This window comes from Jaculus jaculus, chromosome 4, assembly GCF_020740685.1.
Source record: "Jaculus jaculus isolate mJacJac1 chromosome 4, mJacJac1.mat.Y.cur, whole genome shotgun sequence".
Taxonomy (NCBI): domain Eukaryota; kingdom Metazoa; phylum Chordata; class Mammalia; order Rodentia; family Dipodidae; genus Jaculus; species Jaculus jaculus.
Window position 1 is genome coordinate 17,734,931 of NC_059105.1, and position 16,766 is coordinate 17,751,696.

A 16,766-nucleotide genomic window follows, 5' to 3' on the forward strand; every position below is an offset into this window, starting at 1 on the left:
GCTAAGCCATCTCTGCAGCCCTAATTTTTTTTTTTTTTAAGAGAGAGCAAGAGTGTAAGAGAAAGAGTATTGATGCACCAGGACCTCAGCCACTGTAATTGAACTCCAGACTTTTGTGCCACCTGTTGCATATACGCAACCTTGCACTTTGCATCACCTTTGTGCATCTGGCTTACATGAGATCTGGAAAGATATCAATCATGGATCTTTAGGCTTTGCAGGCAAGTGCCTTAACCACTAAGCCATCTCTCCACTCCATAAAATATTGTTTAGATACATTTATTTATTTGTTTTTTGTTTTTCGAGGTAGGGTCTCACTCTAGCCCAGCTGACCTGGAATTCACTATGTAGTTTCAGGGTGGCCTTGAACTCATGGCAATCCTCCTAACCTCTGCCTCCCGGGTGCTGGGATTAAAGGCGTGCGACACCATGCCCAGCTTTAAAATATATGTATATACTTTTTAAAATTTATTTATGAGAGATAGAGAATGAACACACCAGGTCTCCTCCAGTCAGTGCAAACAAACTCCAGACACATGCACCACCTTGCCACCTTGTGCATCTGTCTTACGTGGGTCCTGGGGAATTGAATCAAGGTCCTTTGGCTTTGCAGGCAAGCGCCTTAACCGCTAAGCCATCTCTCCAGACCTAATTTTTTATTTTTATTTTTTAGAGAGAGAGCAAGAGTGTAAGAGAGAGAGAATTGGCGTGCCAGGGCCTCAACCACTGCAATTGAACTCCAGACGCTTGTGCCACCTAGTGCGTATATGTGACCTTACGCTCGCGTCACCTTTGTGCATCTGGCTTACGTGAGATCTGGAGAGAGATCAAACATGGATCCTTAGGCTTCACAGGCAAGTGCCTTAACCACTAAGCCATCTCTCCAGCCCGTAAAATATTCTTACAAAGTACTCTTTGTCATGTGTTCTATTAGCTCAATGGTTACCTGGTATTTTAATAGATTTCTTAAACACCTGGTGCCCACCAAAGAAAAAAATCTAAAAAAAAAAAAAAGTCTGCAGTTTGCAGAATGAACTTGTGTTTGTACACTCCTTGTAGCTCAGCCAGGTCATTGCCACTCTGCATTAGCACTCATCTCCTGCCTGTGTTGAGCCTGAGGTAAAAGTTGAAGGTTTCTCAAGCCTTTCTTAAGTACACTTCAGCACAGGCCTTGCTTGTGGTCCTCTTGATTCTGCTATTGTACATGGGAGCTTTTAAAAGCCGTTATTATTCCTCATACCTCCTTCCTTAACCTTTTTCTTCCCAGGAATTTTCAATCTGCTTATTTTGCTTGCCCAAATATCCCTGATCCCAGGCTGTTGTTGCCAGTACCTTTGCCTTTAAATGTTTTCAGCACATGAAACCCATTGTGCTGGAGGTCAAACCAATCACAAATCCATGAGAATAAAGTCTGGCCTTAATAACCTGTCCCAGAGCTGGTCATGGTGGCATACGCCTTTAATCCTAGCAGACGGGAAGCAGAGGTAGGAGGATTGCCTTGAGTTTAAGGCACCCTGAGACTACATAGTGAATTCCAGGTCAGCCTGAGGTAGAGTGAGACCCTACCTTGGAAAAAAAAAATAAAAAACCTGTCCCAAGTTGCCATCTTCACTGCCACTGCCAGTCTAGTCTAATGATGACATTCTTTCCTCAAAAGTATTCTTATACCTAGAATTATAGTTGGTGAAAGAAAGATCCAGTATAGATGGCCCCAAACTGCAAAGTAATACAAATAAAATTGAATAAACTATAAAAAGCTAATGACAGCCCTAGCCCAGTTACACTGTAAGACTTCTCTTTGGTTGCTCATTAGAAACATGAAAAAGGGGAGCTGAGGAGATATTTCAGCATGAGGGCAATTGGCCATGGCTACACATGCCTGTAACCCCAATTCAGTAGAGAGCAGACACAGGAGAATCACTGGGGCTCGTAGTAAATAGCAGTTGCCTTCAGAGAAGAGACTTTGTTTCAAAGAAATGGGAGTGATTGGGAGGACACTGATGATCTGCTCTGGCACACACGCACAAAAAAATGAGAAAGAAGTGAAATAATGATACTATAAAGTTTTTCACTGTTCCAGATTTTTTAAGTTCAAGAATGCATTTGAATTTTTTTTTTTTTTTTTTTTTTTTTTTTGAGGCAGGGTCTCACTCTAGCTCAGGCTTACTTGCAATTCATTATGTAGTCTCAGGATGGCCTCAAACTCTTGGTGGTCCTCCTACTTCTGTCCCAAGTTCTGGGATTAAAGATGTGCACACCACCACACCCAGATGCATTTGAAATTTTTATACACAATCTCCTTATTGTATAAAGTTTATGAATTGACTTGCTTCCCACCTCTTTGAGACTCCCCCACATTGATTAGCACATGTAAGGAATTAACTTTTATACCAAATTCTTTCCTAAATCTATACTGATTTTTGGTTTTCTGAAGCCCAGGAAGATGGTTAGATAAAAGCAGAAATGTGGGTTAGAGAGGTGGCTTGGTGGTTAAAGGCTCTTTTCTGAGAAGCCTAAGGACCATATTCAACTTTCCAGACCCACGTAAGCCACACACACAAGGTGACACAAGTGTGCAAGGTCACACACATCTGGAGTTTGCAGTAGCTGAGGCCCTGGTTCACCATTTCTCTTCCTTTTCCCTCTCTCATTCTGCTTCTCACAGAAAGGGGAAAAGCAGAAATACAAAAGAGGACACTGCATGTGTAAGGTTTATGGCACAATCTGTGGTTTTACCTTTGTTCCTGTTGTTCTCCTTTCTGGTCTTATGTGTAGTAAATGCTCAATGAATAGTAAACTGACAAAACTACAAATAATGCCGGGCGTGGTAGCGCACGCCTTTAATCCCAGCACACGGGAGGCAGAGGTAGGAGGATTGTCATGAGTTTGAGACCGCCCTGAGACTCCACAGTGAATTCCAGGTCAACCTGGGCTAGAGTGAGACCCTACCTCGAAAAACCAAAAAAAAAACCTACAAATAATAGTAACTCAGGATGTGAAGGTACATGAGATGAAAGTGTATTTGGGGAGAAAATCATTATTTTATTGAAAATGATACCATCTCTTTAATGAACACAAAATTCAAAGAAGCATATCTCCCTCTTTTTCCTATACTTTAATAAATTACTCAAATAATAAAGGAGATTAGGAAAGTTGCTGAAATTCAACATGCTTAACATGGAAATCATAGTAACATATTTAGTGCTAATAAATAACTTACCAAGTGCCGATTTTCCTCTTCTCCATCTCTTCCCACCATAAAACAAAATATACTGTCTTTGTGACTTTTCCTTTTCTCGACACTATATTTTTTTTGCACAATTATGTGTACCAGGGTCTCATGCCACTGCAGCAAATGCTAGACATTCGTACCACTATTTTGCGTCCAGCTTTATGTGGGTAGCTTGGGAATTGAACCCATACCAGAAGGCTTTGCAAGCATACACCTTTAGTTGCTGAGCCATCTTATCAGTCCCTAGACATTAGTTTTTATGAAGTATGTTTGTGATGCCATAAAAATGAATTTTTATTGCTGGTTGAGGATTAGTCATTTAAATACTTTATTAATAAATGCTTATTCAGAGGAATTATAATAAACCAGAAGGATTATTTTGTGATGTTATCTAAAAGCCTAATGCCCCATTCTCTCTTTTCTCTCTTTCTCTCTCCCTCTCTATCTCTTTCTCTCTCCCCTTGCAAATAAATAAAATAAAATAAAATTTTTTAAAAATAAAAGCCTAAAGCCGGGCGTGGTGGCGCATGCCTTTAATCCCAGCACTCGGGAGGCAGAGGTAGGAGGATCACCGTGAGTTCGAGGCCACCCTGAGACTACATAGTTAATTCCAGGTCAGCCTGGGCTAGAGTGAGACCCTACCTCGAAAAACAATAAATAAATAAATAAATAAATAAATAAATAAATAAATAAATAAATAAATAAAATAAAAGCCTAATGGTAGCAGAGCATGATGGTGCATGCCTTTAATCCCAGCACTCAAGATGCAGAGGTAGGTGGTTCACTGTGAGTTAGAGGCCATCCTGAGACTACATTAGTGCATTCCAGGTCAGCCTGGACTATATGAGACCCTGCCTTGAACACCCCCTCCCCCGGAAAAAAAAGACAAAGGCTTGTTGCACACTCCTTGGCTGGAGAGATGGCTGAGTGGTTAAAGGCACTTGTTTGTAAAGCCTGGTAGCCAAAGTTCAAATTCTAGAACCCACGTAAAGCCAGATGCATAAAGTAGAAAGGACTGCTTAAGAGATTAATGGGTGGGCTGGAATGATGGCTTAGCAGTTAAGGTGCTTTCTGCAAAGCCAAAGATCCCAGGTTCAATTCCATAGGACTCACTTAAGCCAGATGCACAAGGTGGCAGATGTGTCTGGACTTAGTTTTCAGTGGCTGGAGGCCCTGGCACACCCATTTTCACTTTTTTTTTCCTCTCTCTCAAATAAATAAAGAAAAAATAAGAGATTAAGTGGAGTGTTAGAATTATCTAGCATAGCCAAAAGAATGCCTAGTAGACTATAATGAAAGCTTTAGTATATTTTCTTCTTGGATTGTCTTTTCTCTTGCTTTACTGTTTTCTTCCCCATCCCCTTTTTCCTTCTTACAGTTTATTTGTTGCAGACAACAAGCCATTTTTCCTATTTAGTTTCTCACAGAGCACATTTTTGTTGTTTGTATCTCTGTGGTAATTTCATGTATTGATTGGCTCTCTATTATTTCTTTGAATCTAATCTTTGGCTTTGGAAGCTTCATCACATTAAAGTTTGATTTCTCTTTCTCCACATACGTATCTTTTATTTAGGGTCAAGGCTGGCGGTACTTATAGGGTCTGATTGTTTCTGTTTTCATAATATGTTACCAACCATTGATAATCGTGCTCTGAGAGCCTTTGATTCATTATGGATTGCAACAGTGATGAAATTTTATTATTACTTCATTTAACTATTATTTGAAGTAATTTATATATAGACATCACATGTCTGTATATACGTGTGTAAACATTAGTGAGCACGAATTTTGCTCTCAGTGCATTTGCATTCTAGTCATTCTTTAGACAGACCCCATGCCCTTTCAGAAGTGCTTACTAAAACACAGAAATAAGCATAAAGAGAGCATTATGGGTTTTTTGTTTTGAGGGTAGGGTCTTTCTCTAGCCCAGGCTGACCTGGAATTCATATATTCTCAGGCAGCCTCAAACTCACAGTGATCCTATCTCTGTCCCGTTCCCCCCCCCCCCCCCGTTAGATTGAAGGCATGCCCCACCACGCCTGTCTGCATTATGATTTTATTTTACTCTCTGAGAGGTTGAATGTCTAAGCTGATTTTTTTTTCCTAAAGAATGTGTCAGAGTTGGAACTGTTAATAGACTGAAACTGAAAGATTTTCAAAAATAACACTTCTGACTTTGCAGACCTTATAACCAATTTCAGTCTTTTGTAAGCAACTAGGTAGAGCTCTACCACAGGTTTCCAATATTAATGTTCCCAGGCCAATTTTTTTTCTAAATCTCATGAAATTGTTAGTGCCATTTGAGTAACAGAATTTAAGTCCAAGATGTATATTCCTAGAGGAAAATTTCTACTAATGAAAAGACATTAAGGGGCTGATAAGATGGCTCAGCTGTTAAAGGTGTTGACTCAAAGTCTGTTGGCCCAGGTTCAGTTCCCTAGTACCCACATAAAGCCAGATGCACAAAGTGGCACATGTTTTTGGAGTTCATTTGCAGTGTTGCAGTGGTTGAAGGCCCTGGTGTGCCCCTCCCCTACACACACACACACACACACACACACACACACACACGGTCGGTCCGTCTCTTTCTCTCTGCCTCTTTTTGTCTCAACTAAATAACTTTTTTTTTTTTTTTGGTTTTTCATGGTAGGGGCTCACTCTAGCCCAAGCTGACCTGGAATTCACTATGTAATTTCAGGGTGGTCTTGAACTCACAGCATTCCTCCTACCTCTGCCTCCCGAGTCTGGGATTAAAAGTGTGTGCCAGCACGCCCAGCTTAAAAAAGTTTTTTCTTTTATTATTGACAACTCCCATAATTATAGACAATAAGCCATGATAATTACCTCCCCCCACTTTCTCCTTCTCAACTCTGCAAAGCCAAAGGACCCAGGTTCAATTCCCCAGGACCCACATTAGCCAGACAAGGGGTCACACACCTCTGGAGTTCATTTGCAGTGGCTGGAGGGCCTGGCACACCCATTCATTCTCTCTCTCTCTCCCTCTTTGTTTGTCAAATAAATAAATAACGTAATGATTTTACTCCTATGACATTTTTATCAAATGTGTGAATAAAAATATAAAGATTGGATGGTGATGGAAAAAAATGACCTCAGTGCTCACTGTTGGAGTATGTCTATCACACCTTCTAAGGCTCAGCATCTAATGCGGAAGAGGTGGCAGAAAGAATGTAAGAGCCAAAGGAAGGGTAGGACTCCTTACAACATGCTCCCTCCAGACACAAAATGGCCTGGATATCCATGGCCTCACAGTGCCTGACACTACCTGCATAAGACCATCATAATAGGAGGAAAAGTTCATGACATCAAAAGTAAAAGAGAGACTGATTGAGATGGGGAGAGAGGGTATGGTAGAGAGTGGAGTTTCAAAGGGGAAAGTGGGGGGAGAGAGGTTATTACCATGGGGTATTTTTTATAATCATGGAAGTTGTTAATAAAAAAATTAAATAAAAAAAGAATTATTGTATAAGAAAAAAATAAAGATTGGTACAAAAAATAAAATAAAAATAAAGCCAGGCGTGGTGGCGCATGCCTTTAATCCCAGCACTTGGGAGGCAGAGGTAGGAGGATTGCCATGAGTTCAAGGCCACCCTGAGATGACAGAGTTAATTCCAGGTCAGCCTGGACCAGAGTGAGACCCTACCTCGAAAAACCAAAAATAAAAAATAAAAATAAAAAAATAACTAGACCTAATCATGAAATCTTAAAGGTAGGATGGAGCTATTAAAATAGTGTTTGTCTCGAGTATACAGTTTTTAAACTGTTTCATACCCATTATCTCCTTTGGTCTTCAGAAAAACCAGCTTACTAGGTAAAATAGACTCATAAAGCATATCTGTGCTTTATTGGAGCCAAACTCTTGAATGGACAGGACTTTAGTAGTCCAGAGTTAGGAGGAAAACTACACCCACACAAATAAGCATGCACACACTCACAACACACATACACACACAAAGGAATAATATCTTGGGGGGTTGTGGGTTTTCTTATTTTTAGGAATTATATTCCTACCAATACAAAAGTAATTTCTAAGTATAAAGAGCATCAGAATTTCCTCATTGTCCATGCTTATTTGCCAGCTTGATGTGTGACTAAACACTAGAGCATTCACATCTTCCGTGCTACTCTTGAAACATCTCAGGGTCTCTGTAAGTGACTTGTCTTCTGAAACCAAATGCTTAATGACCAGGAAACAGAAAAGTTGGTGCAGAGTAGTGTGCTGTCTCTGTCTGTCCCCACTTTAGATTACACAAGGGAGTGACTGGAATGCAGAACTTGATTGAAAAGTCCCTGATAAGGCCCTCCTTCTCTGCATATAGATACATTATAGATAATATATATGATAGATTTCTACTACAAACAAAGTCCAGGGCTGGAGAAATAGCTGAGTGGTTAAAGGTGCTTGCTTGCAAAGCCTGATAGCATGGGTTTGACTCCCCAGTACCCATGTAAAACCAGGTACACAAAGTGGTACGTGATTCTGGAGTTCGAAGTAATTTGTTTTGTTTGTTTTTGTTTTTGTTTTTTGAGGTATGGTCTCGCTTTAGCTAAGGCTGACCTGGAATTCTCTATGTAGTCTCAGGGTGGCCTTGAACTCGTGGTGATCCTCCTGCCTCTGCCTCCCAAGTGCTGGGATTAAAGGCATGCGCCACCATGTCCGGCAAGAAGTAATTTTTTTTAAACACCATAGAATTCCTTGGGAAGTTTTCATTTACTTAGTTTTAGTAATTTTTTAAAATGTTTTTTATTTGTAAGAAAGAGGATGGGCACACCAGGGCCTCTTGCTGCTGCAAATGAACTACAGACACATGTGCCAGTTTGTGCATCTGGCTTTATGTGGGGCTGGGGAATTGAACCTGGACTGACAGGCTTTGCAAGTAAGTGCCTTTTTTATCCACTGGACCATCCATCTTCCCAGCCTCTACTTTTGAGACAGGGTCTTGCCATGTATTCCTGACTGTCTTTGAAGTCTACATATCCCATGCTGGCCTCAACTTTTTAAAAAAATTATATATTTATTTTATGTCATTTTATTTGAGTGAGAGACAGAGAAAGAACAAGGCAAATAGAGAGAATGGTGATGCCAAGGCCTCCAGCCACTGCAGACAAACTCCAGATGCCTCACCTTGTGTATCTGGCTGAAGAGAGTACTGGGGAATTGAACCTGGGTCTGTAGGCTTCACAGACAACCGCTTTAGCCACTAAACTATCTCTCCAGCCCTGGCCTCAACTTGTGATCCTCCTCGCTTTGCCTCCCTAGTACTAGGATTACAGTGCTGCACCACAGCACCTAGCTGTACAAGAGATTTTTTTTGTTTTTTGTTTTGTTTTGTTTTTTTCGAGGTAGGGTGTCACTCTAGCCTAGGCTGACCTGGAATTCACTGTGGAGTCTCAGGGTGGCCTCAAACTCAAGGCAATCCTCCTACCTCTGCCTCCCAAGTGCTGGGATTAAAGGCGTGCACCACCACGCCCAGCTAGCTTTTTGTTTTTGTTGTTGTTATGCAGGAGATTGTTATAAGTATGCTATTGTTTCCTGTAATTTAAATGATAGTTAATTTTTTTTTCCATTTTAATTTAAAATGATAACTCTCTTCATTTCTGTTTATCAGGACGCCTGAACAGTGCCCAAGTGTTGTTTCTTTGTTGTCCGAGAGCTACAACCCTCATGTTCGCTATGGAGCTGCCCTGGCCCTGGGGATCTGTTGTGCTGGCACAGGAAACAAGGTAAAGCCCAAAGCTAGTGGAATCATTTCTTTCCTGGCACCAGACAGTCTTCCCTCACAGGAAAGTTTATGTAACCGCTGTACAAATATGAGAGTAGTGAACTCTCTAAGACTCAGTGTGGCTCACAAAGCTTCACAGCACACCCTCTCTTCCCTTTGCTGAGTACCTAAAGCCACTGAAGAACACACTGGTATTATATGGATAGCTGTTACAGAAATAGTGCTGAATTTCCATGGGAAATAATTGATTTCTTTAAAGAAAGAAAGGAAAGGGGGGGCTAGAGAAATGGCTTAGTGGTTTAGGTGCTTGCCTGCAAAGCCTAAGGACCTGGGTTCGACTCCCCAGTATCCACATAAGCCACATGCATAAGGGGGTGCATGCATCTGGAGTTCATTTGCAGTGGCTAGAGGCCCTGGTGCTCCCATTCTCTCTCCCCTTTCAAATAAATAAATTAATTAAATTAAATTCTTTTTAAAGCAAGAACAAGGAAAGAAAACATTTTCTTTAAAGAACTGCACTGTCATTTTGCATGGTTATTTTTCACTGTTTAATATTTGTACTTCATATTGTGTAAATCAATATTTTTAAAAATTATTTATTTATTTATTTGAGAGCGACAGACACAGAGAGAAAGACAGATAGAGGGAGAGAGAGAGAATGGGCGCGCCAGGGCTTCCAGCCTCTGCAAACGAACTCCAGACACGTGCGTCCCCTTGTGCATCTGGCTAATGTGGGACCTGGGGAACCGAGCCTCGAACCGGGGTCCTTAGGCTTCACAGGCAAGCGCTTAACCGCTAAACCATCTCTCCAGCCCTAAATCAATATTTTTATCTAAAGCCATTAGAGATAGTTTAGTGGCTAAAGCAGTTGTCTGTGAAGCCTACAGACCCAAGTTCAATTCCCCAGTACTCTCTTCAGACAGATACACAAGGTGAGGCATCTTTTGAGAATGTTTCTGTTAGACACGAATTATTTTGTACTATTTGCATGTGCTATCTTCTAACTTTCATAGGTAACGTATATTTGCTAAGGACTCAAACATTACAAAGTAAAGATGTGGGATAGGCAAGATGACAGGTCATGAGGTTCGTAAACAAGTACACAGCATGTTTGAGGTTTTGTTTTCCTTATATCTTGAATTATTTATAACGGATTGCTAGAAGTCAGATTCTTGTTTGATGCTATCAAATTTATTCCTAGAACATTTTAGTGAGCAGGAATGTTTTGGGATTTTTTGTTTGTTTGTTTTTGTTTTTCAAGGTAGGGTCTTAATCTAGCCCCGGCTGACCTGGAATTCACTATGCAGTTTCAGGGTAACCTTGAACTCCCAACGATCCTCCTATGGGATTAAACACTTGTGCCACCACGCCATGCTTTTGTTTGTTCATTTGTTTTGTTTTGTTTTTTCAAAGCAGTATCTCACTATAACCCAAACAGACCTAGAACTCAACCTGTGGCTCCGGCTGGACTTGAGCTCACAGCAATCTTCCTTCATAAGCCTCCTGAATGCTGGGACTAAAGGTGTGCACCACCATGCCCAGCCATTTTTGGTCTTTTAACTGATAAGAAATATTTAACAGTTGGGAGGCTGGAGAGATGGCTTAGTGGTTAAGGTGTTTGCCTGCAAAGCCAAAGGATCCCAGTTCAATTCTCTAGGACCCACATAAGTCAAATGCACAAGGGGGCTCACACGTCTGGAGTTCCTATGCAGTGGCTGGAGACCCTGGCACACCCATTCTCTTCCTCTTTCTCTCTCTGCCTCTTTCTCTCTCAAATAAGTAAATAAATGAAATATATTTTTAAAAGATATTTTAAAATTGTACATATTGTCAGGTGTGGGGGTGAATTCCTTAATCTTAGCACTTGGGAAGTGGAGGAAGGAGGATCAGGAGTTCAAGTCTACCTAGCAACTTATAGGCCAGACTAGGATTCATGAAACCCTGTCTCAAAAAAAAAAAATGTACATGTAATGTTTATCACATATGTATGTATATATGTGTAGATACATATACATATGTATACATATATTTATTATGGTTCGTAGATATTTTCCTGGAAAGTATTAACAGGACTGTATGGGTTATTGCTGTAAACAAATAACTGACCAGGAGCACCTTCAGGAAGGAAAAGATTTCATTCAGCCCACAGTTCCAAGGGATACATTCCATTATGACAGGGAAAATGTGGTCAGCACATCAAGAGACAGGAAGTGGGGCTAGGCTATAAAACCTAAAAACCCATCCCCAGTTCAAACACATGTGCCTATGAACAACATTTTACATTCAGATCACATAAAGAGTGCCAATTTGAGTCGGCCATGGTGTACACACCTTTAATCCCAGCACTCGGGAGGCAGAGGTAGGAGGATCGCCGTGTGAGTTCAAGGCTACCCTGAGAATACATAGTGAATTCCAGGTCAGCCTGGACCAGAGACCATTCCTCAAAAAAAAAAAAAAAAAAAGTACTAATTTGTGCATCTAGCTTTATGTGAATACTGGGGAATTGAGCCCAGGGGGAAAAAGGCTTTGCCCTGTGCCTTTAACTCCTGAGCCATCTCCCCAACTCCATCTTCAGTTTTACTAGAGTTCATTGGGTGTGTAAGATGCAGTTTGTTGCCGGGCGTGGTGGTGCATGCCTTTCATCCCAGCACTTGGGAGGCAGAGGTAGGATCACTGAGTTCAAGGCTACCCTGAGACTCCATAGTGAATTCCAGGTCAGCCAGGGCTAGAGTGAGACCCTACCTCAAAAAACCAAAAAAAAAAAAGATGCAGTTTATAGAAATTGGCCTTTTTCTTTATATTACATATTTATTCTATAAACAAAGGAAGAAAATAATTTAGATATTCTACTAAGAATTTTCTGTCAGGTCATTAGTTGACATTTATGTCAGGCCTCATAAGTTAAATATAAATTAGATTTATTTCTTTCCAGATTATCCTAAACATAATATGATATAGAGGAGTAAATGTACTTTGAAATGTATCATTTGACAAGTTAATACAATGAATAATTTTTGTTACTCATGCTAAACAAGTCTGCTTTATTTCTATATAATTTGTCTGACTATGTATCATTGCGTAGTTGAATAAGATTTGGCATTTGATTATTTAGGGGCCCGGAACATCCTAATCTAAAACATACCTTTGAGGTTTTATTGCATACCTCAGAGGCCAATTTACTGTCTTTTAGCTAATGTTAGAAATTTCATTATTTTTAAAAAGTATTTATTTATTTGAGAGAGTGAACTAGAGCGAAACCCTACCTCAAAAAACCAAATATAGATAGATAGATAGGGAGGGAGGGAGGGAGGGAGGGAGAGAGGGGCTGGAGAAGTGGTTTAGCAGTTAAAATTCTTCCCTACAAAGCCAAAGAACCCAGGTTTGATTTCCCCAGGACCCATGTAAGTCACATGCACAATAAATAAATAATAATATTGAAAAATGAGCCATGCATGGTGGTACATGCCTTTAATCCCAGCATAAGGGGGAGGCAAAGGTAGGATTGCCATGAGTTCAAGGCCACCCTGAGACTGCATAGTGGATTTCGGGTCAGTCTGGGGTAGGACAAGACCCTACCTCTAAATATATAGAGAGAAATATTAGAAAATATATTTTAAAGGAAAAGTGAGTAAGTCTGGGGCTGGAGAGATGGCTCAGAGGTTAAGGTGCTTGCCCAGGTTCAGTTCCCCAGGACCCATGTAAGCCAGATACACAAGGTGGCTCATATGTCTGGTGGAGCTAGGAGGATCACTGTCAGTCTGAACTAGTGTGAGACCCTACCTTGAAAAAACAGAAACAAAAAAAAAAAAAGGTCATGGGCTGGAGAGTTGGCTTAGCAGTTTAGGCATTTGCCTGTGAAGCCTAAGGACCCAAGTTTGATTCTTCAGGTCCCACGTAAGGCAGATGCACAAGGTGGTGCTTGCATCTAGAGTGTGTTTTCGGTGACTAGAGGTCCTGGTGCACCCTTCCTTATCCTCCCTCTCTGTCTCAAGTTTAAAAAAAATTTTTTTTTAATTTATTTGAGAGAGAGATGCAGAAATAGGCAGGTAGAGAGAGAGAGAAAATGGGTACACCAGGGCCTCGAGCCAGTGCAAATGAACTCCTGGTGTGTGCACCCCCTTGTGCATGTGGCTTACATGGGTCCTGGGGAGTTGAAACTGGGTCCTTTGACTTTGTAGGCAAGCACCTTAACAGCTAAGCCATCTCTCGAGCCCCTTATACTAATATTTTAAGGGGGTCAAATAATAGTAATTTGAATCAGACTGGCCTGGATTTTCTATCTATGAAACTCAGGGTGCTTGCTTAGCATAAGCCTTTTGGCTCAGTTTGATTTGCCTAGCACCTAAATAAAATTAGACACAAAAAGTGACTCATACTCCTGATGTTGATTTGCAGTGACAAGAGATCCTAGAGCAACCATACACATAGATTCACATACACATAAATTACTGAAAAATTTTTGAAGAATTAATATGATTATATAGGGCAACATATATAATATACTTAGTATTATGCTTGAAAAAACTGTGGTACTTAACAAAAATTAAATTCCATTTTCTCTAAATAATTTTTCTCATAATTTCTTTATGAACTCTTTCTGAAGACAGTAACACTCACATTGTAAAGCTTTCTTTTCATTTACTATAAATTCCATTGAAAAATACACTCTCTGGGCATGGTGGCACATGCCTTTAATCCCAGTATTTGGAAGACAGAGGCAGGAGGATCTCTGAGTTTGAGGCCACGCTGAGACTACATAGTGAATTCAGGTCAGCCTGAGCTAGAATGAGACCCTACCTTGAAAAACCAAAAAGAAAAAATATACACTCGGGTCTGCACCATTGTGTTTAAGTAGTCTTAAATTCTTATTATGTTGTTAGATGAAAATACTTAGAGAAGCCAGACATAGTGGTAGACACCTTTAGTTCCAACACACAAGAGGTAGAGGAAGGAGAATTGCTGTGAGTTTGAGGCCATCATGAGACTATGTAGTGAATTCTAGGCCAGCCTGGGCTACAGTGAGACCCTACCTTGAAAATTAAAAAGAATTAAAAAAAAATACAGAAAAAAAAATTTAAAAAAAATATATATACAGTAACTAGTTTGAAAATGCAGCCATCCATCTCAGCTCATTTAAAATTTTTATTTATTATGTTTTCAGGAAGCAATTAATTTGCTGGAACCAATGACAAATGACCCTGTGAACTATGTGAGGCAAGGGGCTCTCATAGCTTCAGCTCTCATTATGATCCAGCAGACGGAAGTCACGTGTCCAAAGGTGAGTAGGGATTCTCTGGGCTTTTGCTAACTTACCTTCTTTTAAGGACACTTTTAATTCTAATATGGTGAACCCTATAGTAATAGGAAATGAAGAGATCACTTTTAAGGACAAGAAAATAGGAAAACTGTAATTTAATTCTATAATATTCTTTAAATGTTTGTTTTAGAAACTTAAGGACACTTGTTTCCTATGACTATGGGGAGCAACACTGGCCCTCTCTCAAATAAATAAACTTAAAAAAGAAAAGAATTCATAATTTGGGGGGAAATACAGAAAAGAGTGAAACATACAGAAGTTACTGGTAATCTTTCCCTAAGTGGGCCAGTACATTTTTTAAAATATTTATTTATTTATGAGAGAGAAGGAGACAGAGAGAATGAACATGCCAGGGCCTCCAGCCACTGCAAACAAACTCCAGACACATCTGCTACCTTGTGCATCTGGCTTTATATGGTTACTGGGGAATCAAACCTGGGTCCTTAGGCTTTGCAGGCAAGCGCCTTAACCCACTAAGCCATCTTTCTGGCCCACATTTTCTATTTTGACATGCTCTTTTTAACAAAAACAATGATTCTTGCTAGGCATGGTGGTACACACCTTTAATCCCAGCATGTGGGAAGTTAAGGTAGGAGGGTCACAGTGATTCAAGGCTACCCTGAAACTATGTAGTGAATTCCAGATCAGCCTGGGCTAGAGGAAGACCCTATCTTAAAATAATGATGATGATGATGATGATTCTAGGGGCCTGGAGAGGTAGCTCAGGAGTTAGACACTTGCATACACAGCTGACAACTTTACTCCAATTCCTCAGGACCCAAGTAAAGCCGGACACACAAAGTGGTGCATGTGTCTGGAGTTCCTTTGCAGATGCCCTAGGCCATGGTGTTCTTATTCACTTTCTTTCTCTTCTTGCATATAAATTTTTTAAATTACGATTCTAAGCCGTGCATGGAGGCACACACCTTTAATCACAACACTCAGGAGACAGAGGTGGGAGGATCGTTGTGAGTTTGAGGCCACCCTGAGAGTAACTACATAGTGAATTACAGATCAGTCTGAGCTATAGTGAAACCTTACCTTGAAAAAAAAATTATGATTCTGACAAGTCTTCAGAAAATTGATGTGTGTGCATAATGAAAATCTTTACAGTATATGTGAATATTCTTACCTGACACAGTCTGAGCCAAGTGTAGGTTAAGGTAGAACTGAAGGGATATGCCTATTAGGAAATCATCAGGGTTGACAGAAAGCAGCATAGCTGTAATTCAAAGTGCAATGAAAGCCTTAGTGTTTGCTTGGACTATCTGGGTCTGCTGACTGACACTGGTACAGAATAAAATCGTATTCAGCATTCCCTTGAGTCTGAATCATTCACTGCAGAATGAGGACTGAAAACAGAGCTAGTTCTCCCACACTAGAAAATTAGTAACACTATGATCTCAAGCACAGAACTGTTCTGCCTTCACTTCTGGTCCATCTCCCTCTCTCTGAATGTTGTGAAATTCAGAACCAAGCCTCATTACCATTAGAGCAGTACACTGGTGCTGCAAAATGGCCCAACAAATAAACAGAGTTCAACCACGCTTCTCTGTCTTGCTCCTTCAGGTGAATCAGTTCAGACAGCTGTATTCCAAAGTCATCAATGATAAGCATGATGATGTCATGGCCAAGTTTGGTGCTATTCTGGCCCAAGGCATACTGGATGCAGGTAAATGTCTTTAAGTCTTCTAGATGTGTTTATTTAAAACAATTATAAGGAAATGGTTAATCTAATGTTCTGTGTGACATAATGGAGTCGAAAGCAAATTATTGTGAGAAAAAATTTGTGAAATGTGTGGTTCAAAGAGATAATTTTCAGTAGAATCCCACAAGTACAGACTGTTAAGTGCTTTTTTTTTTTTTTTTTAATGCTTTAAAAAAAGATAATCAGGGGCTGGAGAGATGGCTTAGTGGTTAAGCGCTTGCCTGTGAAGCCTAAGGACCCCGGTTCGAGGCTCGGTTCCCCAGGTCCCACGTTAGCCAGATGCACAAGGGGGCGCATGCATCTGGAGTTTGTTTGCAGAGGCTGGAAGCCCTGGCGCGCCCATTCTCTCTCTCCCTCTATCTGTCTTTCTCTCTGTGTCTGTTGCTCTCAAATAAATAAATAAAAAATATTAAAAAATTAAAAAAATTAAAAAAATAAAAAGATAATCAGGCTGGAGAGATGGCTTAGTGGTTAAGGCACTTAGGTGCCCAGCCAAAGGACCCAGGCTTGATTCCCCAGGTCCCACGTAAGCCAGGCGTACAAGATGGCACATGCATCTGGAGTTCGTTTACAGCAGCTGGAGGCCCTGATGAGCCTATATTCTCCCTTCCTCCTTCCCTTCCCCCCTCAAATAAAAATACTTAAAAAAAAATAAAATGAAATAAATAAGAAAAAATAATCTAGGGCTAGAGAGATGGCTTATTGGTTAAGGCACTTGCCTGCAAAGCCAAAGGACCCAGGTTCAGTTCCCAGAACCCATGTAAGCCA

The 16,766-nt window shown here is 40.5% G+C and overlaps 1 protein-coding gene across 1 annotated transcript in view; it reads left to right on the forward strand.

The window, feature by feature from the left end:
* Window positions 1–16,766, forward strand: part of Psmd1 (proteasome 26S subunit, non-ATPase 1) — a 96,721-nt gene that overhangs the window by 67,937 nt on the left and 12,018 nt on the right. The window contains exons 17-19 of the mRNA XM_045147534.1: window positions 8,860–8,974; window positions 14,135–14,251; window positions 15,860–15,962. Of these exons, the coding sequence (XP_045003469.1) occupies window positions 8,860–8,974; window positions 14,135–14,251; window positions 15,860–15,962 (335 nt within the window). The remainder of the gene's footprint in view (window positions 1–8,859; window positions 8,975–14,134; window positions 14,252–15,859; window positions 15,963–16,766) is intronic.